The sequence below is a fragment of the Lepisosteus oculatus genome, chromosome 23, assembly GCF_040954835.1.
Source record: "Lepisosteus oculatus isolate fLepOcu1 chromosome 23, fLepOcu1.hap2, whole genome shotgun sequence".
Taxonomy (NCBI): domain Eukaryota; kingdom Metazoa; phylum Chordata; class Actinopteri; order Semionotiformes; family Lepisosteidae; genus Lepisosteus; species Lepisosteus oculatus.
In genome coordinates this window covers 4,650,938-4,674,135 of record NC_090718.1, presented here as the reverse complement: position 1 = coordinate 4,674,135, position 23,198 = coordinate 4,650,938, and the positions used below count along the sequence as shown (strand labels likewise).

Below are 23,198 nucleotides of genomic sequence, written 5' to 3'. Positions count from 1 at the left end.
GATGGGATGAGAATATCGTCTCCGTCCCAATTAGGACACAGAGATCTAGGACGTCTCGGGGTCAGCGACAGCTGAGTCTCTGTATCCCCTGTGCTCGACTGGCACGGTTAACCCCCTCCTTCGTTATGTGGGAAGGCCGCTGCTCGGCGGGCCACAGGCCTCCAACAAGGAGACGTCACTGGAGTGGATCGAGCACTCCTTCCCCCTGGCAAGCTCCAGCCCTGATGCATCAGCACAGACATTGCCTGCCTGGCTCTGAAGTCATTTCTCCAGCAGGTCTGAGATTCCAGTTGCTGGGGTCAGTGCTTTTACAGCAAAGATCTCCCACTGACAGCTGGATAGTCACATTATTCCTCATAGTTGATCAAATATTGGAGGCCTACCTTTCAGATTAAGGGCTGTTGATGCCCATGCCTTCAGATGTCCTCTAGTGATCTAATCTTAATGTTGATTAGGCTAATTAACGTGAATTAGTTCATTTTCTAAGATGTCCTTGCCCTCCTCATTCTTGCTCGGCCCCCAGTTTGGATCAGTTCACCTCGATCGAGGCAGATTGGCTCAGTGTCTTCATACCTTCTCCGCTTCTTAATTAATATGAACTCCTCACACTTCTAGAGCTCTTTTCTGGACACCCCACTCAAAGCTCTTTACAGGTCATGGGGATCCCCTCCACCCCCACCAGTGTGCAGCCCCACCTGGATGATGCTCCAGTCCTCTCCCCACACATTAGCTCTCAGTGGGGAGGAGAGCAGAGTGATGAAGCCAGTTCAGAGATGGGGATTATTAGGAGGCCATGACTGGGAAAGGCCAGGAGGAAATTTGGCCAGGACACCGGGGTAACACCCCTACTCTTTTCAAGAAACGCCCTGGGATTTTTAATGCCCACAGAGAGTCAGGACCTCGGTTTTACGTCTCATCCAAAGGACAGGGTTTTTTTTTTCTTGATTATCGTCTTGGCTAGGCTCGGAGGGATCTGATGTTTGATCTAGGCTTTTGAGGGTTTTTTTTTAATACAAATCCCCTGATCTGTGCTTTTTTCCCCCACACAGCTTTGTCCTGGATTTCTCTCGGAAGCCGCTGGTGCGAGTCTTTGCCGTGTCCAGCAGAGGGCGCCAGCCGCCCGGAAAACACGTGAATCTCTGCAGCCGGACACGCAGGTGGAGACCCGCTGGTGGGTCGCTTTGAAGGCGCACGGGTAGGCACTTAACGACTTTATTTCACTTTTTACTTGGAATGAATTTTCTAAAACGTCCTGGACTATTTTCTCACCTTGAATCATCTGTGTGTGCTTGCATAGAACGTGTAGTTAAATGAAAAATAAAGTGCATCTTGATTCCAGACCACAGGACAGCAGTAAAGGCAAAAAGTTTGAAAGGGGCTGTAAGCACTTAGCTACTGTTGTTATCTATGTAATGAAAACTCAATTTAATAAGATTTCTTAAAAGCAAGTCCAAACTTGCACTAATGTTTGTGTGTATTTGTTTAAATTTTAATTGATTCCTGTATAACTCTTTTGTAGAAGTCAAGCAACCTGCTCTTGCTGTATTACAAATAAGCATTCACATAATTTCAGTTTTTCTGGCTGTGAAGTGGTTGGCACACTTAGGTTACAGTCGTGCAACGTGATATTGCTGGTGAGAAGAGGCATTCGATTTTTAACTCACATATCGTTTTGACATTTTGATCAGATTTTGCAAAAAGCAGCGCAATAGATACTGTACCACTGCATGATCAGTGTCCGTTCTGTGTTCGATGATCTGTGAAAGCTGTGTGTGAAATGTGTGTGATTAGTCTGACTTGAGTGTGAGCAGTTTGTGATCTGTGTGCGATCAGTGTATGATACTTACACAGTTTGTGATCTGCCTGTGATCAGTGAAAGCTGAGTGTGAAATGTGTGTGTGATTAGTCTGACTTGAGTGTGAGCAGTGTGTGATCTGTGTGCGATCAGTGTATGATACTTACACAAACAGTTTGTGATCTGCCTGCGATCAGTGAAAGCTGAGTGTGAAATGTGTGTGATTAGTCTGACTTGAGTGTTAGCAGCGTGTGATCTGTGTGCGATCAGTGCACGATACCCATATGCCCAATGCGTGATGCATTATGTGTGTGAACAGAGTGTAGTCAGTGTGGGTTAGATGTGTGATCAGTATTCGTCTCTAAGATCAAGTACAGTATAGGTTCGTCAGAAATTTGTCCCCTAAAAATTGAAATAGTGTATTAACAGTGAATAGGACAACAGGGACCATTTCTGGAAGCAGGTTTATTGAAGGAAGAGACAATATAGGAGGGAGAAAGAAATGCCTTGTCCAGACATAAAAACAAGATTCTTTTTTTCTTAACAAATACAGTACATCAGTGTGTTCATTTCCTTACACGAGGGACAGTTTTACTTCTGCACAGAAACTCACTGCACCTTCTTTCTGCAGTCATTCTGATTTTTAATGTCAGCCAATTACTAGAATTATGATCAACACCAAATTAGCGACAGGAGGAGGCTGGCAGAGCAATACTCGGAGATTTGCCTCTGCTGTGTCGGAGCTCCTGGAATAGTGTGTTTGTGGCTGCGTGTCTGAGTTTGTGTGTCTGTCTCAGTGTACGTGTAGGCCAGAAAGGGCCTATATACACGTATGTAGTTTAGCATGAGTCTGTATGGCCCTGTTCTGCATGGACACAGTGAATCTTGTGGGCTGTGGGAATATGGAGCACATTACCCATTACTCATGTGGTGATAGCCTGGCTTCTTTCAAGAACCAAACTGGATGAGATCCTCCAGTCAGGACAGGAGGCCCTTCTTTACACAAAGGGTGGTGGGAGTGTGGAACTATTCAGGTTTCCTTCAAGGAACGGCTGGATACGACCCTTCAGTCAGGACAGGAGGCGCCTTCTTTGCACAAAGGGCGGTGGGAGCGTGGAACAGGCTGCCCAGCCATGGTGATGAAGCCGATATCCAGGTTTCCTTCAAGGAACGGCTGGATAAGACCCTTCAGTCAGGACAGGAGAAGCTTCTTTGCACAAACGGCGGTGGGAGCGGCGGTGGGAGCAAGCTGCCCAGCCATGTTGTCAAAGCAGATACCCTGGGGTCTTTCGAGAAAGAGCTGGATGAGATTCAACCAACAAATCAAAAGGCCAAATGCCTAGTCTAAGCCGTTCTTAGGTTACACTGTGTGCGCTGAGAACTGTCTTTGGTTAAGTCTCGGGGCCTGATTCTCTTCAGCAACTACCTGTACAACAGCAAAACCAGAAATAGCTACACAGCTGTGCTGTCCTGGTCCTGGAGGGACTTTCATTCCACCTCAATCAGGTCAGCTTCAGGTGCTGGTGCTTTAAAAGAGACTAGAGATCCTGCCGGTACCGCAACCCTCCAGAACCAGGACCAGGCCGGGACAGTGCCGAGCTGTCGAGAGGTGCAAGAGCAGAGCTCCGGGTGACCTCCGGACCGACTGTGTTACGACATTACCCACAATTCCGGCTTCCCACGCGAAGGTTAACGTTTCCACATTACCCAGAATTCCAGCTCTCCTATACCACCCGCTTCTCCAAATCGGGGCTTGAATTTCCCTGGCGGACACGGAAGGGGGCTTTCAGTGCCACCGAAATGACAGGTCTGTGGCCGCCAGGAACGCCAGGATCTTTGTGCAGGAGCAGCCAAATGACATCGGGAGATCATTTGGGGGGGGAGGACAAAAACGAAGCTAAGAGCCTCGTGTTTCGGGAGAGCAGGCCACAGCGTGTCGCGACAATAAGGTGGACTGAAGTGGGCGGGTGGGGGGGGTCAGTGATGGTGCGGGACGAGACAGTGAGGAGCAGAACGAGCAGGAGCGCCCACAGGTGCACCGGCGCCGGTGTGCCAGTAGGGGGCGCTGTGTGTGTGTGTGTTAGGGGGGGAGTTTAGCTGGTGGGGAAGAGCAGGAAGCCGGAGAAGGTGTTGTAGTGGCTCTGGTCGTCGCACAGGAAGCAGCCAGGCTGCAGGCGCACGGCGACGGTGTCCCCGGCGGCCAGCTTGGCGGCCAGCACCACGGTGGCGCTGTCCTCCTGGTCCTGGTTGTTCTTCTCGCTCAGCGCCGCCAGGGGCTGCCCGTTGCGGGTCAGCGTGGCGCAGGCGGCCAGCAGGGCGCTGGGGGAGCCGGCGTCGCTGTAGACGGTGAGGGCCAGGCTGTAGACGCCGGGCTGGGGCGCGGTGAAGACCCCCGTGCGCGTGCTGTACGCGCCCCCCAGGTTGATGAAGACGCTCTGGTAGATCACCGTCACCTCGTCGCGCTCCGGCCCCAGGCAGCGGCGGGTGTCCGTCAGCGCCACGGAGAAGGCGCTGCGGCTCGCTGCGGGGGGCAGGGGGGGGTCAGTGGGGTGCGCCGGACACCTCTGCACACGCGCACGGGGCAGAGAGGGACGGACACCGAGAGGTCAAGAGGTCAAGACAGAGAGACAGTGACACAGCGACAGAGAGCCCCAGAGAGGGGTCAGTGGGGTGCAGCGAGGGGTCGATGAGGGGTCAGTGGACACTGCTGCACACTGAGAGAGTGGGCAAACTCCGAGAGGTCAAGAGGTCAAGCCAGAGAGACAGAGACACAGCGACAGAGAGCCCCAGAGAGGGGTCAGTGGGGAGTCGGTGGGCGATCAGTGGGGTGCAGTGGACACTGCTGCACACTGAGAGAGTGGGCAGACACAGAGGGGCCCGGAGGTCGGGACGGCACCTTTGATGATGTTGAGACTGGCCTGCGCCTGGTCCAGCCCCTTCTTCAGCTCCAGCAGCGTCAGGTTGAAGTAGTGCTCCAGGCGCCACATCTGCTTCTCCATCACACAGCAGCCACAGGAGGCCGCGTCCGTCAGGCAGACTGCGGGCAGACACAGGGCTGAGGGCACCGGTCTCCCCCCCGCCACCTGGGTCCCCATGTCTCTACCCCCGCCATCCTGGTCCCCGAGTCTCTCTCTCCTCCTCTCCCCTGGTCCCCGAGTCTCACACCTCCTCTCCCCTGGTCCCCGAGTCTCACACCTCCTCTCCCCTGGTCCCCGAGTCTCACACCTCCTCTCCCCTGGTCCCCGAGTCTCACACCTCTCTTCCCCCTCCAATCCCTGAGTCTCTCCTCCTGCCCCTCCTGCCCCCCGCTCCCCTCTCACTGTTCTCCGGAGCGGTCTGCTTGTCCGGGTTGCTGCCCTCGGTGCCGGTGCCGGTCCAAGAGTAGTCCGTCTGCAGCGCCGGGCTGAGCAGGGCGCAGAGGAAGCTCATCAGCAGGGTCCCTGCAACAGCCAGCAGCAACCATCAGCCCATGGCGCCACCAACTCCCTCCGTGCAGGGGTCAGGGGTCAGAAGCCACGGCCAGGGGTCAGAGGTCAGGGGTCAGGGGACAGTGACACTGGACTGCACTGATGAAGCCATTAGTCCAATCATTAACGAGCCGCTCGCCCAGTCCCCACGGTGAAGATAAACACTAAGACTACACCATTTGCGGGTCAGGAAACATCATCTGAAGAGAAACTGGGTCGGGAAGGGGGGCTGGGGTAGCGCTGTAGCCCTCAGAGTCACTCGAACCTTGGCATCTCTGATCAAGAAACTGCCCCTGCCCACTGCAGAGCTCGAGAAAAGTTCCTTCGATAAAGACGTCTCTGCATTGAATTTGACTCTCTACAGCTGGTCACCAGTAAGCCTACTGTACATAAGGCGAGGACAAAGCATCCTAGTGCAAGGAGCACACAGTGACACACTCTGTACAGTAGTACAGTAGTGAAAGGAGCGCACGGTCAAGTTCTTGGTACAGTATCCCAGTTAAAGGAGCACAGTCACACACTCTGTACAGTATTCTAGTCAAAGGTGCACATAGTCACACAGAATATTGCACACACTGTTCAGTATCACAGTGAAATAGGCACAGTCACACACAGTACAGTATCCTAGTGGAAGGTGCACACAGTCACACACTGTACAGTATCCCAATAATAGGTGCACATAGCCACACACTCTCAGTACAGTTTCCTAGTGAAAGGAGCACAGTCACACACTCTCGGTACAGTTTCCTAGTGAAAGGAGCACAGTCACACACTCTCGGTACAGTTTCCTAGTGAAAAATGCACATAGTTGCACACTCTCGGTAAAGTATCTCAGTGAAAGGAGAACACAGTCACACACTCTGTACAGTATCCCAGTGAAAGGAGCACGGTCACAGACTCTCGGTACAGTTTCCTAGTGAAAATAGCACAACCACACACTCTCAGTACAGTTTCCTAGTGAAAGGAGCACAGTCACACGCTCTCTGTACAGTTTCCTAGTGAAAGGAGCACAGTCACACGCTCTCTGTACAGTTTCCTAGTGAAAGGAGCACAGTCACACACTCTCTGTACAGTATCCTGGTGAAAGGAGCACAGTCACACACTCTCGGTACAGTATCCTTGTGAAAGGAGCACAGTCACACCCTCTCGGTACAGTTTCCTAGTGAAAGGAGCTCACAGTCACACACTCTCGGTACAGTATCCCAGTTCCTTATGACCATGGACAGACTGTCCGTGGACAAGTGATGACAGTGACGAGGAGTGAACAATGTCTCTCTCCCCCTGTCCCCGTGTCCACACTGTCCCCGACCTCTGACCCCCTGGACACCCCAACACTTCCACTGCATATCCAGAATGTTTTAGCGTGTATTAACTTTCAGAACTGCTCCTTTTCTCCCTCTAAGTCTCCTTTTTCTGCATCTATGTCCCTGCTGTTGTCAGGTTGTTTGCGCGGGGGGAGTGTCTGTGGTCCGAGAGCTGTGGTGTACGAACCTGACAGGACTCCATGATCTTTGACCCTTGACCCAATACAGGAATTATTATCTACCCATAACCAAGCATGCTAATGAGCATAACAGCAATATAATCTGTACTGTACTGGAGTCTGTGTACAGCAGAGACAAACAACCCACATCACAATACTGCTACTGCCACAAGTATTGGCCTCATTACAACCACTAATACAACGACTGAGACAAAGAATACATTGTGCTTCCATTCAAATTGCAGGCTTCTTCTTGCGTTGTGTTTGTAAGCTCGCAGCAGTTAAAAGGGACACTGGGAATGAAAGTAACGCCAATGCTGGCTGGCTCACCTCTCATTGTGAAGTCGTGCAGTGCCCGTGGAAATCAGACAGCAGTGTGAGTCCGGCAGTGGTGCAGAGGGCAGGCTATATAGTCCCACAATGCCCCACCTGTCACTGTCTCTGGGCTTGTGCATGCCTTTCGCACGGGTGTCTTTGTTATAAGTAGGACAGGTATTAAGTGCTCCTGTCTCCTCCCTTCCCTTGCTAACAATAGGGAGGCTCCACTGTCCTCTGTTATACTAGAGTTCTGCTGCCACATCACTGCTGTGTGTGTGACACTGTATCAACAAGCACTTTCTCTGCCTTTAGACAAATGTAAACAAAAATCAGGGCGCTCACGCATGTACTGAAACGGCCTACACACAGGACTAAAACCAGTGGGTACACTTTCAGAAAAGTCCCCGGCGACAGGAGGCCTTTCTGTCCTCCTCGTTTGGTGGCTAAATAAGTGATTGATCTTGTCCATCTGTTTCTGGAAAGAAGCCGGGGTTCGACAACAAGGCTGGGCGGCTTGTTCCACACCCCCACATCCTTTGGTGTAGAGTAGTGCCCTCCCCTGTCCTGATTGGAGGATCTCATCCTGCTGTTTCTTGAAAGAAGCCAGGTGTGACAAGCTGGCCTTTGGCTCCTCTTGTGGATCTTGTCTTTTTCTTTTAAGTTGTTTACAGATCAGGTCTTTCACACAAGCTTTTGCCACTGTGGTGCAGAGGCAAAGGGGGCGTCTCAACTAACAAGAAAATCTAACAATCTGTTTTCTTTCTTTGATTTTCTACTGAGTTTTAAACCGCACAATTGCTTCTGCTTTACAGATGTCCTTTTTAATGCTTTATAAAATAGTTACATTTTATTTAGTAAACAGTTTAACTACTCCAATACACACGGAAATTCCTTAAACAAAGATTTCAAGGTTGGAATTGAGAGGACATGGGCGCCCTCTTGTGGCCATCATTGTAAACACTTATCTTGACCAAACACTCCTTTCTATGATCCTACCTTTAGAAGAGGAAGGGTTATTCTTTTTGATGCTACTGCAAACTACATCTGCAGTATCACTGTCACCTGTACTGGGACTGTCATCTGCAGTATCACTGTCACCTGAACTGTCACTGTCACCTGAACTGTCACTGTCATCTGCAGTATCACTGTCACCTGAACTGTCACTGTCACCTGCACTGGGACTCTGTTCCTCAGGGAATAGGGAATGAAGGAACAGGCCGGAGAGCTGGTACTGAGACTTCAGGAAGAGTGGGAACGTCTTGCTTCTTCCCAACAACGACTACTGAGCACAAATGGTTTCTTTTTTAGTATAAATACACTCGCTCGGTGTACTGCAGGGTAACAAGGACTTTCGCCTGCTGTTGTCTCCACCCGAATGGGCCGTGGACCCTCTGAAACCAGGTGTGTCCCTGGGTTCTGTGCTTTTGGCTGGATGTTGTAGTTACTGGAGACCAAACAAAAAAAGGGTATTGATGCAATAAGAGTTCCTGGTGCTGGACTGTGGGCGCACTGGAGGTCACAGGAGACAAAAACAACCTGTGGCAGGGAAAAGGGGAAAAAGTAGGATGATCACCGAAATAAGTGGACATAGGAATGGAACCTGGAATGAAACACAGATGATTGAACTCAGGCCCAGTGCTACGGTACAGCCTGAGGGGTCCCAGTCCATGCAGTTTAGACTGCCGCCCTGTAACACTGAGACTAAGTGAGGTGGCTCCCCAATTGCACACACACACGCATGCATGCAATGCATGCTCAAACACACACACGCATGCACACTGGATTCAGATGATGTTTGGCACGAGTGTTCCAGTACTCTGCAGGGGGAGATCTGGGAGCTTGGCATCTTTGGCCAAGGACACCCCAGAGATGCTGAACACACGAGAGGTCAGGGGTCATCGCCCGTCCTGACGGGCTGAGCACAGCATCTTAGGAGGCGAACCAATTTCTGATTTTTCTTTTCACATTTTGAAGGCACTCTCTGATATGGAAGATTAATCCAATATGGACAGCACAGGTGGGATTTTTTTTTTAGGCAGCCCTGATTTTTCCCTTGAAGGTGTGATGGTACTGTACGTACTGTATGTCCTCAATTTTCCCTCTCTTAACACTTTACAAAACAATTCAGGGTGTGGGGATCTGTTGCTTCTGTCTGGGGACAGAGCTGAAGCTAACCTGCACTGCAGAGGCGCTTCAGGCCTGAGTAATGGAGCCCTGATTTGAAGGGGGGTTGTGTGTGATGGATAGATAAAGCAGGGAAATCCGGCAGACTGACAGATGAAAGCAGCTACTCTCCTTGAGCTCGTGTGCGGTGCTGAGTGAGCTACAGGAGCGCAGGACGATGTAGAGCTATGGAGGTGCAGGGGTGCTGGGAGAATCTGGGGCTCCGATTTATGCTGCCACAGTCCTCTGCTGACAGTGTGACTGCCTGCGTCACACATTAAACCTGAACACCTGCAGCAGTTTTCGTGAGCATTGTTGCCTGGCTAGAGGATTAAGCCAATGCATGTACTGTTATTTTTGCATATGTCAGCACACGGTATATAGAGAAAGGTCATGTTTGTGCAGTTTGCTTGCAATGTGAGCATGCAGGTATGCACCGATCTTGCATGCAGATAGTCTTTGCCTGATATGCATGGACTCTGAGCATAGATCTAAAAATCTATCCATGCACTCACAACTTGCAGGTGTATTGGTGAAATACCTGCTCCCCATTTCCAGCTGACGGTTGAATTTATGTCTCTGTTCTGCTAAGCAACGCATGTGCATTAATCAGGGGATATCAGCGCGTCAGTAAAATCGACTCAGTTTCACAAGAGCTCTCTGCAGAAGGGACTGATAAATACTGCTAAGAGCTACCAAAGTAGATTTCTAGGCAGTGACAGTTTGACACCTGCCTCATACAGTACGTGACCACTTTCAGGACCCATGGCTGTGGACCATGGGAATGAATATTAATTAGCTCATGCTCTTTCAAAATATTTGGAGGCAGAACCATTTAAACTGATGTCTGGTTCCTCTTTTGGGCATAGAAATTATTTAAATTATTTTGCTTGGCTGACACTTGTATCCAAACCAACTGACACGCCTACCTACTGTATTTACGCAACTGGGCATTTGACAGAAGAAATCAGAGAGAACTGTCTCCCTCAGGGGACCAGGGCAGTGATTCAGATGGGATTTGAACCTGCAAGCCTCAAGTTTATCAGTATAAAACCTTCTGCAATGCTCCTGAACTCCAGCCCTCCACTTACAGTCCACAGGCTGATGGTGGGCCACTGGATGTTCTTTTTTGGATGATTGAAATACAAGCGTGCAGTGGGTTTAATTTTGTACAGCCGTCAGTAAGGCACGTGATTCCCAGTCCATGAGTAACTTGTCAGGTGCGCTGCATGGCTCAACAGTCTTTCTGGTGTCTCTCGCTGTGCTGCAGGTCAGCGTGACTGGGCCACATTGGGCCGGACAGCTCTCCAGAAAGCGCCATGCCGTGTGTGGTCCGGGTCAGGGGGCTGTGGCCTGCACTGGTGCTGTGTTACAGCTGGGCCTCTGTCCTCACAGGTAAGAGTCCCACAGGAGCTCACAGCGCCACCTGCTGGGAGAGAGAGAGGAAGAGGAGGTTAAGAAGGCATTCACCAAAGTGCCGGTATTGACCTGTGTGGTGGAAATGGTGATTCCTCAAGCATCGCCTGGATGGGATTCTGGGAAACAGGAAGTACCAGCATCCAGGCGATACATTTGCTTTTACATGTGTTCTTCCAGTAAAGATGAGACTTGGCCCATGTCTTCTGCTTTCTGACCCTGGCCTGGGCCTGTGACTCCTATCCCTCATGAGGTACAGCTGTGTCCTGACCCTGGCCTGGGCTTGTGACTCCTATCCCTCATGAGGTACAGCTGTGTCCTGACCCTGGTCTGGGCTTGTCTTTCCTATCCCTCATGAGGTACAGCTGTGTCCCGACCCTGGCCTGGGCCTGAAACTCCTATCCCTCATGAGGCACAGCTGTTTCCTGACCCTGGCCTGGGTCTGTGTCTCCTATCCCTCATGAGGCACAGCTGTGTCCTGACCCTGGCCTGGGCCTGTGTCTCCTATCCCTCATGAGGCACAGCTGTGTCCTGACCTTAGCCTGGGCCTGTGACTCCTATTCCTCATGATGCATAACTGTGTCCTGACCCTGGCCTGGGCCTGTGTCTCCTATCCCCCACAAGGCACAGCGGAGCCCATGCCCAGGATTGATGGACAGCAGCACTCAGCAATCACGCTGCAGGAGAACGCCACGCGCCAGTTCAGCTGCCAGTCGGAGGGCTGGCCCCTCCAGGCCCCGCCTCTGCTCACCTGGTACCTGAACGGCGAGGAGCAGGGGGGCGCGGACGACAGGACAGGACGGCTGCTGCTCACCTCCTCCTCCTCCTCCCCCCCGCGGGAGGTGGGCGTGTTCAACAGCAGCTCCGCCCACAACAGCACCTTCACGCTGCGCGCCCGCAAGTCCGACCGCGAGCTGGCCTGCGCCGCCGCGGACCCGCGCAGCAGGGAGAGCTACAACGCCACAGTGCTGCTGAACGTGCAGTGTGAGTCCCCGCGTCCCGGGCCCACGCCGGAAAGGGTCCGAGCAGAGTCCGGCTTCAGGCCGATCTGTGTGTGTGGTGCCAGTGGGAATCCGGTTCTCCTTGAGCCCAAGAGAGCAGATTGTTTAGTTTATTTAGTGAAGGGAGTTTGAAGATGAATAAATTTCGGGCTGAGGGCCCGCGACAGATACTTGGCTCATCCTCAGGTCTGAGTGTCAGCGCAGGGTAATATATTACTCAACGGACGCAGTCCGCTGGGCTGTAGTATCCAACAGACACAGTCCGCAGGGCTGTAGTATCCTATAGACACAGCTGGACTGCTGGACCACTTCACTGCAATTCAGAGACAAGCAAGCAGACCCCCTTCCCAGGATTCTAATTCCCCGGATTCAGGAAATGTGACCTAAATCCAGCAGTGAAACACAAATCACGGGGCACAAGTGCAAACTGTGGGAAACCGAGCTTTAAACTGGGAATGAGAGGCACACCTTTGCACATAGGGTAGTAGGAGTGGGGAGCAAGCTCCTGCTCAGCCATGCTGTCAGTACTCTAACGTTTTCAAGAAGCGTCTGGATGAGATCTTCCCATCAGAAAAGGAGGCATGTCTTTGCAGGAAGAGTTGTGGGAGTGGGGGACAAGCCACTCAGCCACGTTGTTGAAACCGATACCTTGGCTTCTTTCAAGGAACAGCTGGAGGAGATCCTCCGATCAATTAACTACTAATGACCACATGAGCTGCAGTAGACGGGCCCGCTGGCCTCCTCTCGTTTAAGCCTTTCTGATGTTCTTCTGACTCAGTGCCAAAACATGAATATTGTTCTTGTGCTGCGCGTTGGCAAATTGTGTTAAGTCCCCCTTCAGAGGACAGACTGAACATCTGGGTGAATTGCATGTTGAGTTAATTCCCAGGAATAGCTGCTAGCTAACAGACTCTTCAGTACAACAGAGTTAGCAAGATTTCTGGCAGTATTACAACTATTTATCATGCCAAGACTGTACCCGTTCTTAAAAGAAATGGGTTCTGTTTTCTGAATGATAATGTGACCAGCAGACTGACAAATGTATATCATGAATGTTCCCTAGATGACTAGTTCTGGTAGAAACTTGTAGAAATCCCTGAAACAAAGCTATCTATACCCTCTTTCTCCTGTCTCTTTCTCATCCCAGTCCAGCCTGAGATTGTACAGGTCAGTGCTCAGTACACAGAACCTGCTGACCCTGGGCTCTCCCTGGTCCTGTTCGCCTTGGTTCGCTCCAACCCCCCCGCAACCATCACCTGGGTGGACCAGTCTGGCCAGCTGGTGACCAATACCTCTGACTTCCTCATCCTGGACTCGCGCAGCTACCCCTGGCTGACCAATCACACCCTGCGGGTGACGCTCAGCAGCCTATCAGGAAACGTGTCCCTGAGCGCCAACAACAGCCTGGGTGTCTCTCACTCCTCCATCACCCTCAGAGGTATCACACTCGTCCTCCCCGTCACCTTCCGAAGGCTCACACTTGCTCTCCATTGCTCTTTCACACCCTTTTCTCTCTCTCTCACTCTCTCACACCTCCATCAGTCTTACATGAATCTTCACTGTTTCACATATCCGCTGCTTCTAGTGCTTTCTCACACTCCTCCCTGTCACTCACAAACCGCACTGCACTCTTCTCTGTATCACTCCTGCCAATCCATTCCTTCGATCACTCTCACAACACTCTTCTCTGTATCACTCCTGCACATCCATTCCCTCGATCACTCTCACAAGCAGTGCACTCCTCTCTGTATCACTCCTGCACATTCATTCCCTCGATCACTCTCACAAGGAGTTGCACTCTTCCCTGTATCACTCCTGCCCATTCCTTCCTTTATTACCACCCCCTCTGCACTGTTTCACAGCTCGCCCTGCTCTCTTACTCTTTATTCACTCTCCCTCCTGCTCTGCTGTCAGGTCTGCTGCCTGATGTGCTCAATAGTGACAGTAGCACAGGGGCGTGCGTCATTCAGCATCATTCATCTCTGTCTCACTCTCCTGCCGCCTTCTCTGCAGACTTCCTGCAGTCTCACGTGGAGGTGCCAGTACTGGGAATCCTCGCTGGGGGGGCTCTGGGCTTCATCGTCCTCCTCATCCTCAGTCTTCTCCTCCTGTGTGTGGTCTGCAAGAAGAGGAAGAGCAGTGCTGGTAAGAGACCACCTGCTAGAGGGTGGGAGGAAGGGAGAGGGAGGCAGTGTGGGGGGAGTCTGGAGCTGAGGCACTGGGAGAGAGAGGCAGTGTGGGGGGAGTCTGGAGCTGAGGCACTGGGAGAGAGAGGCAGTGTGGGGGGGGTCTGGAGCTGAGGCACTGGGAGAGAGAGACAGTGTGGACTGATTTCCCTTATGAATGTCTGACAAAATAAAACAAAATTACAGAGGTCTGATCATTGAGGATCACTGAGGGAGCCAGGAAGAGATTGTCGTTCCCGTTCCAGAAGGAATGGATATTCAGTTTAACCTGCTCCTTTTGATCAGGGGGTTACCGCCTCGGTCAGACAGATGTGGTCCTCCGTCTGTGAAGCCTCTGACTTGTTCTCTTGTTCACTGTGTCTACAGGGAAGACAGCAGGGGCCTCAGTGCCCCAGAGGTAAGTCACATGACGGCACAAATGCCCTAATCTCTAGATATGAAGGCAGACGTTCAGCTTTGATTTGAAGGCGATGCTATCTAGAGTTTGTATGAAGGCAGTTCCATCAGCCATCAGCTTAAAGACCTGCTGCTCACTGTCTTGTACAGCCACTCTCTTAAAAGCAGTCTGCAGTCCTGGAAGCATAAGCAAGGCTGTGTCCTATCAGTGGTTCAGAAGTGTAGGGCTGGTGCTGTGTCCTATCGGTGGTTCAGAAGTGTAGGACTGGCTGGTGCTGTAACCTATCAGTGGTTCAGAAGTGTAGGGCTGGTGCTGTATCCTATCAGTGGTTCAGAAGTGTAGGACTGGTGCTGTGTCCCATCAGTGGTTCAGAAGTGTAGGGCTGGTGCTGTATCCTATCAGTGGTTCAGAAGTGTAGGGCTGGTGCTGTATCCTATCAGTGGTTCAGAAGTGTGGGACTGGTGCTGTAACCTATCAGTGGTTCAGAAGTGTAGGGCTGGTGCTGTAACCTACAGTATCAGTGGTTCAGAAGTGTAGGACTGGTGCTGTGTCCCATCAGTGGTTCAGAAGTGTAGGGCTGGTGCTGTATCCTATCAGTGGTTCAGAAGTGTAGGACTGGTGCTGTGTCCCATCAGTGGTTCAGAAGTGTAGGGCTGGTGCTGTATCCTATCAGTGGTTCAGAAGTGTAGGACTGGTGCTGTGTCCCATCAGTGGTTCAGAAGTGTAGGGCTGGTGCTGTAACCTACAGTATCAGTGGTTCAGAAGTGTAGGGCTGGTGCTGTATCCTATCAGTGGTTCAGAAGTGTAGGGCTGGTGCTGTATCCTATCAGTGGTTCAGAAGTGTAGGACTGGTGCTGTATCCTATCAGTGGTTCAGAACTGTGGAACTGGTGCTGTGCCCTATCAGTGGTTCAGAAGTGTAGGACTGGTGCTGTATCAGTGGCTTTCTGAATCTATAGTCATTCCATCTTGGCTGCAGTTAAGTGCTTTTGAGATCTCTTGTTGATCTGTGTGCCTCTTGTCCTCAGTGAGTCGTCCCGTTTGCGCTTGGATGCTGTCTGTCTGCCTCGAGAGAACATGTCACTGCCCTCCAACCTGCAGCTCAATGACCTGAGTGCCCTGTGCAGAGGTGAGGCTCCCCCTTGACAGCACTGTGCAGGCTGAACCCACGGCTACTGGCTGAAGAGTCTGGTACAGTGGTACACTGCACACTCAGACACTGCACACTGTCACTGCACACTCAGACACTGCACAGTGTCACTGTACAATGCACACTCTGACAGGGCACACTGTAACTGTACAACACTGCACACTCAGACTGCACACTGTAACTGTACAACACTGTACTCACAGACACTGCACACAGTAACTGTACAGCACTGCACTCACAGACACTGCACACTGTAACTGCACAACACTGTACACTCAGACACGGCACACTGTAACTGTACAACACTGCACTCACAGACACTGCACACAGTAACTGTACAACACTGCACTTACAGACACTGCACACAGTGACTGTACAACCCTGCACACTCAAACACGGCACACTGTAACTGTACAACCCTGCACACTCAGACACGGCACACTGTAACTGTACAACACTGCACTCACGGACACTGCACACTGTAACTGTACAACACTGCACTCACAGACACTGCACACTGTAACTGTACAACACTACACAGTCAGACACGGCACACTGTAACTGTACAACACTGCACGCTCCGACAGGGCACACAGTAACTGTACAACAATGCACACTCAGACACAGCACACTGTAACTGTACAACACTGCACTCACAGACTCTGCACACTGGAACTGTACAACACTGTGAAAACTGTCGTTGTGGACATCTGCGTGTCTGTTCCCTGATCCTTGCAGGGCAGGAGAGAGACCGGCAGAAGAAGGAGGAAGAGGTGGAGAAAGACCAGTCCGAGCAGGATCTCTCCGCTATGTATGCTATCCGAGGTGAGTGTCACAGTGACAGGGCGTTATTCCCCAGTTACAGCGCTCGGAGAGGAGCCTCGTGATTGATCACAGAAACAATCAGGGACATCCAAGGTCTGATCAAAGAATCCATGGTGATTATCGAGTCCTTGTGAAATGAAATCCAAGGAACCAAGAAATCCGCGCCTGATAGAAACAGGTGCTCATGTTTGCAGGTGATCTTCACTTAATTTTAATTCCAACAATAACCTATAATAACAATGAAGAAGGCAAAGCAAAGGAAAAGTAAAGCACCAAAACATCATCCTATCAGTCATTCTGCACCAGATAAACCCCAACAAAAGAATGACGTTATCGTCTCAAGCTGTTTCAGTCAGGAATAGCAAAGCTCATATTCCTCACTTGCCCAGAACAGGCTGACTGGATGTAGAAACGCCCTGGATGCGTTCAGGAATCGCTGTGTACAGATGTCAGACCCAGTAGGACCATGTTCCTGAAGGATCAATGTGTTGGGGATGGTGTGTATCGAGTAAAACTGTGTTGTACAGTTCTAATAATCTCTTAACACTGTGCTTCTTTAAACATTAATAATGGTGTTCTCCCAGAGAATCAAATTAGTGTTCACTGGTTTATACTGGTATTTACAATCACCTCTTATGTTTTTTTTAGAAACAGTGTTAATATTTATCAGCAGCATCACTTGGTGTGCACTGCAGATCTTCACACCCTAAAGATCTTCCTGCAAGGTGTGGAAAAGCCCGTTTTCTCCTGACGGTGACCACAGGGCAGTGGAGAGGATTCCCCAAGTACTGGTTATTGGTGGAATAGCTGTTCAGGGTTTTCTTGGCTCCTCCTACTTCCAGGTGCCTGCAGTCTCACAGTGTTGTTGGTGAGGGACATGCCACTCCTCCAATCAGTGTGGGACTGTGAGTGATGGACATGCCTCTCCTCCAATCAGTGCAAGGCTGTGGGTGAGGGACATGCCTCTCCTCCAATCACTGTAGGGCTGTGGGTGAAAGACTGGTCTCTCTTCCTATCAGCACTGATTGGCTGAGCTGCCTGTGACATGTGGCTGGAAGGTGGGCAGGTCAGAGGAGTCTGGCTACACTTCACTCAGCCCCAAGTGAGGCAGGGGGATTGTAGCTGTGGGCTGGGAAATAATAATACTCTATTTAGAAACACGCAATTTGCTTCTTCAAATTAAGTGGGCATAACAAAAATAATTGGTGTTTCTTTAAAAAAAAAAGGACAGATACCTGAACCTGGTACTAAAGAGAGAGAGTCTTTATTATCCCTGGAGGCAAGTTGTTTTACAGCAGCAGTGTTGGCGTACAGAGGGACAGAGGAAATAAAATGACAGGAACAACAATATACAGACATGTAGTTCAGGTGGGTAGCTGCGTCAGCATGCGTAGGCTGCAAAGGAACAAGTAATAGGTTTATTCCATGCTGTAAAGAGAAGAGAAGAGAGCATCTCCACCGGACAGTTTGGGTGGACAGAACTGCATCTACACATCCCCCCTGCAATTTTTCTCTCCGCCACCAGCAGCGTCCTCCTCTCTCTGAAGGAGGCGGCTCGAACGTGTGGCAGGCCATGCGGGTCAGCTCTGTGTGTCGGTGTCCGTGTCTTGGCAGGGCTGAACCGGTTCCCGATGATGGGCTACATCTACAAGGCCTCCAGCATGAGCAGCGACGAGATCTGGCTCTGACTGCGGCCTGGACACCGAGGGGTTAAACCCGGCACCAATCCAGGCGGCCATCAACCCGTCCAGCGGCCGGTCAGTCAGCAGGGTGAGGCAGGCCGAGTGGGATCACCCCCGGACGACCCAAAAGACAGGCAGCGGCAGGACAAAAAGGAGACGTCACACTGACGGTTCAGGGGGTGATGGGAAGCCCCTGTCCCACAGACCACTGCTCCGCAGGTGTGATCGGGATCTTCCAAAGCTCCGGGAATCCTGATCTTCATGAGCAGCTGTGTAAAGTGAACGTTCCATCATATACTGTAAACCCCGTTATTTGAGCAGATCCTAAATTTTTCTGTGATCGAGCAGCCCCATCAAAGATCTATCTGTGATCGAGCACCCCGTCAAAGATCTGTCTGTGATCGAGCTCCCGTCAAAGATCTATTTGTGATCAAGCAGCCCGTCAAAGATCTATCTGTGATCGAGCAGCCCGTCAAAGATCTATCTGTGATCGAGCAGCCCGTCAAAGATCTATCCGTGTTGGATCAGCCCGTCAAAGATCTATCTGTGATCGAGCAGCCCATCAAAGATCTATCTGTGATGGATCAGCCCGTCAAAGATCTATCTGTGATCGAGCAGCCTGTCAAAGATCTATCTGTGATCGACCAGCCCGTCAAAGATCTATCTGTGATCAAGCAGCCCGTCAAAGATCTATCTGTGATCGAGCAGCCCGTCAAAGATCTATCTGTGACGGAGCAGCCCGTCAAAGATCTATTTGTGATCAATCAGCCCGTCAAAGACAATGATGATGAATCCTGAGGTGCATGAAAACAGGAAACGTTTTTAATTGTGTAAAATTGGATCTCCGGATCAGCCTTTTGATTTGGAGTAAAAGAGCATCAGAAAATGTTTGGAAGTCCAAAAAAAGAGCGAAACAAGTGCTAGCTGTAATCTTGTTAGGTGTAAAAAAAAATGAATTAAAAAATAATTAAATTAGTTAGCTAGCAGTAGGAGGGCCCCTCGGATTAAGTGTAACGCAGCTCACTGAGGGAAATCTTGTTATCACAACAAGCTGCTGTAACTCTTACAGTGATGAACCTTCCCCCAAATTAATGAAACAAAGGGGTTTTAATGCCACAGTATCCCACATGGCGGAGCTGTGCATCCCCAGTGAAATGAATATGAAAGCGTCGTTTCGTCTCCCAGAAAGAACCAAACTAATCACACAGACAAGACACAACATGTCTCAAATTTAAGTGGACAGAGGTGTAAATTTAGAGCAATACTACAATTTCTGCTTTGCAATGCCACTGTGATCTTATTCACTGCCCTAGACACCCAGTTCACTAGTTGTCTCTAACCTTGTTGCGTGCAATAATATGGTCTGTACCTCATTTGTCAACGAGACCTCTTTCGTGTTTATTGAATACGTGAATCGTGCAGTGGTGATTTTCACACTCAGGGTGCCGATACCGTAGCCGGTGGCGTTGCACAGCGCTCTGGGAAATGAAAGATGAGTGGGATCAGCCCCTTGCAGTTCAACGATACAGGATGACTCTGGGATCATCGGAAAAGTCTTCCAGTCTGTCCGAGAGGAAAGCGCTTTGCTCTGGTTCAGCGTGACTGCAGACCCTGGTGCAGCCCGGCCTGGTGAAAACTGCCGAGCTGGGTTTTTGGGTGCTGTGGCCCCCCAGTAGCCTCGGAGAGTTTCCCTGAGGTCCAGTCAGCACCCCAACGCTCAGGTGCTTCTGTTTCTGAGGCGTTTCTTACAGCTGAGGCCTGAGCCACTGTCTCGTTCAGTTTTGTGTTCCAATACGGCTCCTCATAATGTACGCCAATTGACCCCTTTGGGTTCTGACCCCAGCCCTTAGCTTCTGACCTACTGCTTAATATCTGTCCATGCGTCTCCTATCCAGTACAGGACCGCGGGGGATCCAGAGTCTATCCCAGCAAGGAATGGGCACAAGGCAGGATACACTGTGCTTGGGACACCACAAGTCCATCATGGGGCACACACGGACACAAACACACACACATCCACTCCCACCAGAGCCAGTTTCCCCAGAAGCCACTTAACCCACCTGCCCGTCTCTGGACTGCTGGAGGGAACAGGAGCACCTGGAGGAAACGCACTTCAGAGAACATGCAGACTCCACCCAGACAGCACCCCAGGTACTCACCCCGGGGCCCCAGTCTTGCGAGGCAGCAATACTGGCCACTGCGCCGCTGTCCCGCCCAACTTTCTTAAAAATGTCCTGATTCAAAACAGATGAAGGATCTTTAAAGCAACAAGGTGCCAGCGGGTTTCGCTGACAGTGGCGGGAACCTTGATATGAAGGGAGGTGAAGCCATGCGGGCTAATGAGGAGGCAAGGATGAAGGACAGGAGACACCCAATACAGGTGATCACCCATGTCACGCCTTTATTACCTGTTTCACTGTAAGCAACGCTCTGGTCCCTAACCTTCATTTATATCAGGGGCCACCTGAACGCTATATCTGGCCGTCCTGTATGAACAAAGAGATTGTACCAGTTTTAAATTGGTCGCTATATACAGTATAAGACAGCAGTCTTGGGTCTGCAGTCAGGGACTGACGCAGGATGCTGGGTCAGGACACCAGTGTGACCTGACTGAGGCCTTGCTGGACCAGCACAGGAGGCAATAGGGCCGTAAAGCAGTGCAGTTGCCTGTTTTATTCTGTCTGGTTTGTGCTGCAGTGTTACAGTCCAGACTAAGATTGCAGAGGCTCTGATAATGGACTCGTTTTCTGATTGCATTGATATGCAGATCGAAAACACACCAATGTGTTCTAAGGTGCTGGGTTTCCCAATAAGCCCCTGCTTGGCAGTACGATTGCCTCTGGAATTGTCTGTCGGGCAGCTGAGGGCTCAGTGCAATCGCTCCTGGATTCTGTCCCAGAAGGGCCGCCAAAAGCACTGAAGCGTTTCTCAGTGTCTGCCGTCTCTCAGCTAGCAGATCGAGTGTCACTTTGGCCCAATTCAGGACCTTATCACCTCCCCGGAATGAGGCCCGTATGGGCTGCTCGAACCCGAGCAGAGCTGACAGCCTTCAGATTGACAGCATGTGTTTGTGTGCTGCGACATTCTGGTCTGAACAGAAGCACAGTCCCCCAGTCCTCAATCAGTACACATATCAGTGCATCATGTGCAATGCTCTCTGTTGACTATATATATATGTAGGAATGAAAATGTGTTTTCCAGCAATGCAGATTTCTATATGCTGTACTGCACATGCAAGTAGATAATAAATGTATATGTTATTCAAAACCGACATGCTTTCTCCTATAACTCATGTGTTGCATGTCTCCACATTGGAAACCAGCCTTGATATTTCTGTGATGTTCTTTTTTTATAAGCATGTGTTCATTATGCTTTTTGTAGAAGCAGCAAATGAAGTCTAAAGTCTTGACCGATTTAAAGTTTGTTTCGGGGAACTTGATGGTTACTCCTGCAGATGAGCCTGTCTTGGGTGTCGCAGGTGCTGTTCTTTAAAACGACGGTGGTGCAGTCAAGACAAATGTGCTCGTTCGCATCGTTAAAATATACCAACCTTGGCCTGCAGAGTAAAAAAAACAAACATGCAGAACCTTCTCCACAAAGAACATATTTTCACCTGTGTTGGAACATCAAAATCAATAACACACTTTCAAAAATAGCCACAAGGGGGCGTACATGTCTGTCTCGGCCGCACAGGGCGACAGGTCTGAGTCGGCATCAGGCCTGTTTTAAACATTATGTTAATTCAACAAAAACTAGTATTATAAACGGTATCCCTCACATTCCTCGAGCATTGTAGAAAAGTATTTAGGTTTTGGGATAATGGATTTCATTCTGCCTTTTCTCATCGTACCAAGAAGTTGTTGCTGGGTGTGTTCTGGATAAATCCCAGATCCACTTCAGTTCCAATCACTGAAACCCCCGTCATACTGTGGCATAACAATCAAAGCCCTTCACTGTGTTGTGGACTAGTATTCACAGCTCCGAGACACTCCATTTGAACTTAAGCTCTCCAGACATACAGTATTTCCAGTCTCAGGCAAACTGCTGCTTTTTCACCTTTTGAGTTTGACATCTGTGTTACACAACGGACATCCTTCTGTACAGAGGTCGAAGAAACACTCAGAATATTCTCTCGTCTCAAAGGCAAGTTGTGTGCGATTGCCCCTAAAGATTCATCAAAATACCCAAAGTAACTTGGAGTCATCCCAGTAGGCGTCTTTAGGATCAATAAGATTTAAGAGGCATAGGATGAAATTATAGAGAAAGAGTATTTAGGATGTAAAGTTTGACACTCTCCTTCAAACAAATACTCTTGCAGTTGTCAAGTAACACTACCCTGACACACTGCTGAAGCAGGGTCTCTGGGATCTCTGTGGGGTGCTGGAGTGGACTTCGCCCTCAGTGTGAAGCAGCATTGTATGTGTGGTGTTGTGTTAGCAGAGGTGTCGTGTAGCAGTGTGTGTGGCGTTGTGGTTATGTTTTAGCTGGTAGTGTATGTGGAGTGATTTGTTAGCTGTCAGTGTGCAGTGTGTTGTGTTAGTTATCAGCGTGGTGTAGCTCTGTGTGTGAGGAGTTGTGTTAGCTGGCAGAGTGTGGTGTTGTGCTAGTTGTCAGTGTGTGTGAGGAGTTGTGTTAGCTGGCAGTGAGTGGTGTTGCGTTATCTGTCAGAGTGTGTGAGGAGTTGTGTTAGCTGACAGAGTGTGTGGGGAGTTGTGTTATCTGTCAGAATGTGTGAAGAGTTGTGTTAGCTGGCAGAGTGTGTGGGGAGTTGTGATATCTGGCAGAGTGTGTGAAGAGTTGTGTTAGCTGGCAGAGTGTGTGAGGAGTTGTGTTATCTGGCAGAGTGTGTGGGGAGTTGTGTTATCTGGCAGAGTGTGTGGGGAGTTGTGTTATCTGGCAGAGTGTGTGGGGAGTTGTGTTAGCTGGCAGAGTGTGTGGGGAGTTGTGTTATCTGGCAGAGTGTGTGGGGAGGTGTGTTATCTGTCAGAATGTATGAGGAGTTGTGTTATCTGTCAGAGTGTGTGGGGAGTTGTGTTATCTGGCAGAGTGTGTGGGGAGTTGTGTTATCCGGCAGAGTGTGTGGGGAGTTGTGTTATCTGTCAGAATGTGTGAAGAGTTGTGTTAGCTGGCAGAGTGTGTGGGGAGTTGTGATATCTGGCAGAGTGTGTGAAGAGTTGTGTTAGCTGGCAGAGTGTGTGGGGAGTTGTGTTATCTGGCAGAGTGTGTGGGGAGGTGTGTTAGCTGGCAGAGTGTGTGTGGAGTTGTGTTATCTGGCAGAGTGTGTGGGGAGTTGTGTTATCTGGCAGAGTGTGTGGG

The 23,198-nt window shown here is 50.3% G+C and overlaps 2 protein-coding genes across 4 annotated transcripts; one reads left to right on the top strand and one right to left on the bottom strand.

The window, feature by feature from the left end:
- The first annotated feature begins 1,054 nt into the window (after positions 1–1,054).
- On the top strand, positions 1,055–21,253 carry LOC102693187 (transmembrane protein 25). 3 transcript variants are annotated; one of them, XM_069182910.1, is made up of 9 exons: positions 1,055–1,195; positions 10,497–10,621; positions 11,267–11,626; positions 12,791–13,081; positions 13,657–13,788; positions 14,196–14,226; positions 15,254–15,354; positions 16,114–16,200; positions 17,815–21,253. In XM_069182910.1, the coding sequence occupies exons 2-9, from the start codon at positions 10,546–10,548 to the stop codon at positions 17,886–17,888; spliced, it is 1,152 nt and encodes a 383-aa protein (XP_069039011.1). In that variant the 5' UTR covers positions 1,055–1,195; positions 10,497–10,545; the 3' UTR covers positions 17,889–21,253. The 3 variants fall into 3 exon arrangements, with proteins under 3 accessions (XP_069039011.1, XP_015193104.2, XP_006642393.3); XM_015337618.2 differs by lacking the exon at positions 1,055–1,195 and adding an exon at positions 9,284–9,420; XM_006642330.3 differs by lacking the exon at positions 1,055–1,195 and adding an exon at positions 9,284–9,531.
- cbln20 (cerebellin 20) lies at positions 3,043–7,165 on the bottom strand. Its single transcript, XM_015337715.2, has 4 exons — positions 7,076–7,165; positions 5,116–5,235; positions 4,692–4,832; positions 3,043–4,316 (listed from the first exon to the last, which is right to left on the bottom strand). The coding sequence occupies exons 1-4, from the start codon at positions 7,080–7,082 to the stop codon at positions 3,889–3,891; spliced, it is 696 nt and encodes a 231-aa protein (XP_015193201.1). The 5' UTR covers positions 7,083–7,165; the 3' UTR covers positions 3,043–3,888.
- Positions 21,254–23,198: the final 1,945 nt, after the last annotated feature.

Coding starts and splice junctions, on each gene's coding strand:
- cbln20 (XM_015337715.2), bottom strand. Junction 4,833..5,115: donor GCAGACCGCTCCGGAGAACA/GTGAGAGGGGAG, acceptor GTCTGCCCGCAG/TCTGCCTGACGGACGCGGCC. Junction 4,317..4,691: donor CAGTCTCAACATCATCAAAG/GTGCCGTCCCGA, acceptor TGCCCCCCGCAG/CGAGCCGCAGCGCCTTCTCC.
- LOC102693187 (XM_069182910.1), top strand. CDS start 10,546: ATGCCGTGTGTGGTCCGGGTCAGGGGGCTGTGGCCTGCACTGGTGCTG. Junction 13,789..14,195: donor GAAGAGGAAGAGCAGTGCTG/GTAAGAGACCAC, acceptor CTGTGTCTACAG/GGAAGACAGCAGGGGCCTCA. Junction 16,201..17,814: donor CGCTATGTATGCTATCCGAG/GTGAGTGTCACA, acceptor GTGTCTTGGCAG/GGCTGAACCGGTTCCCGATG.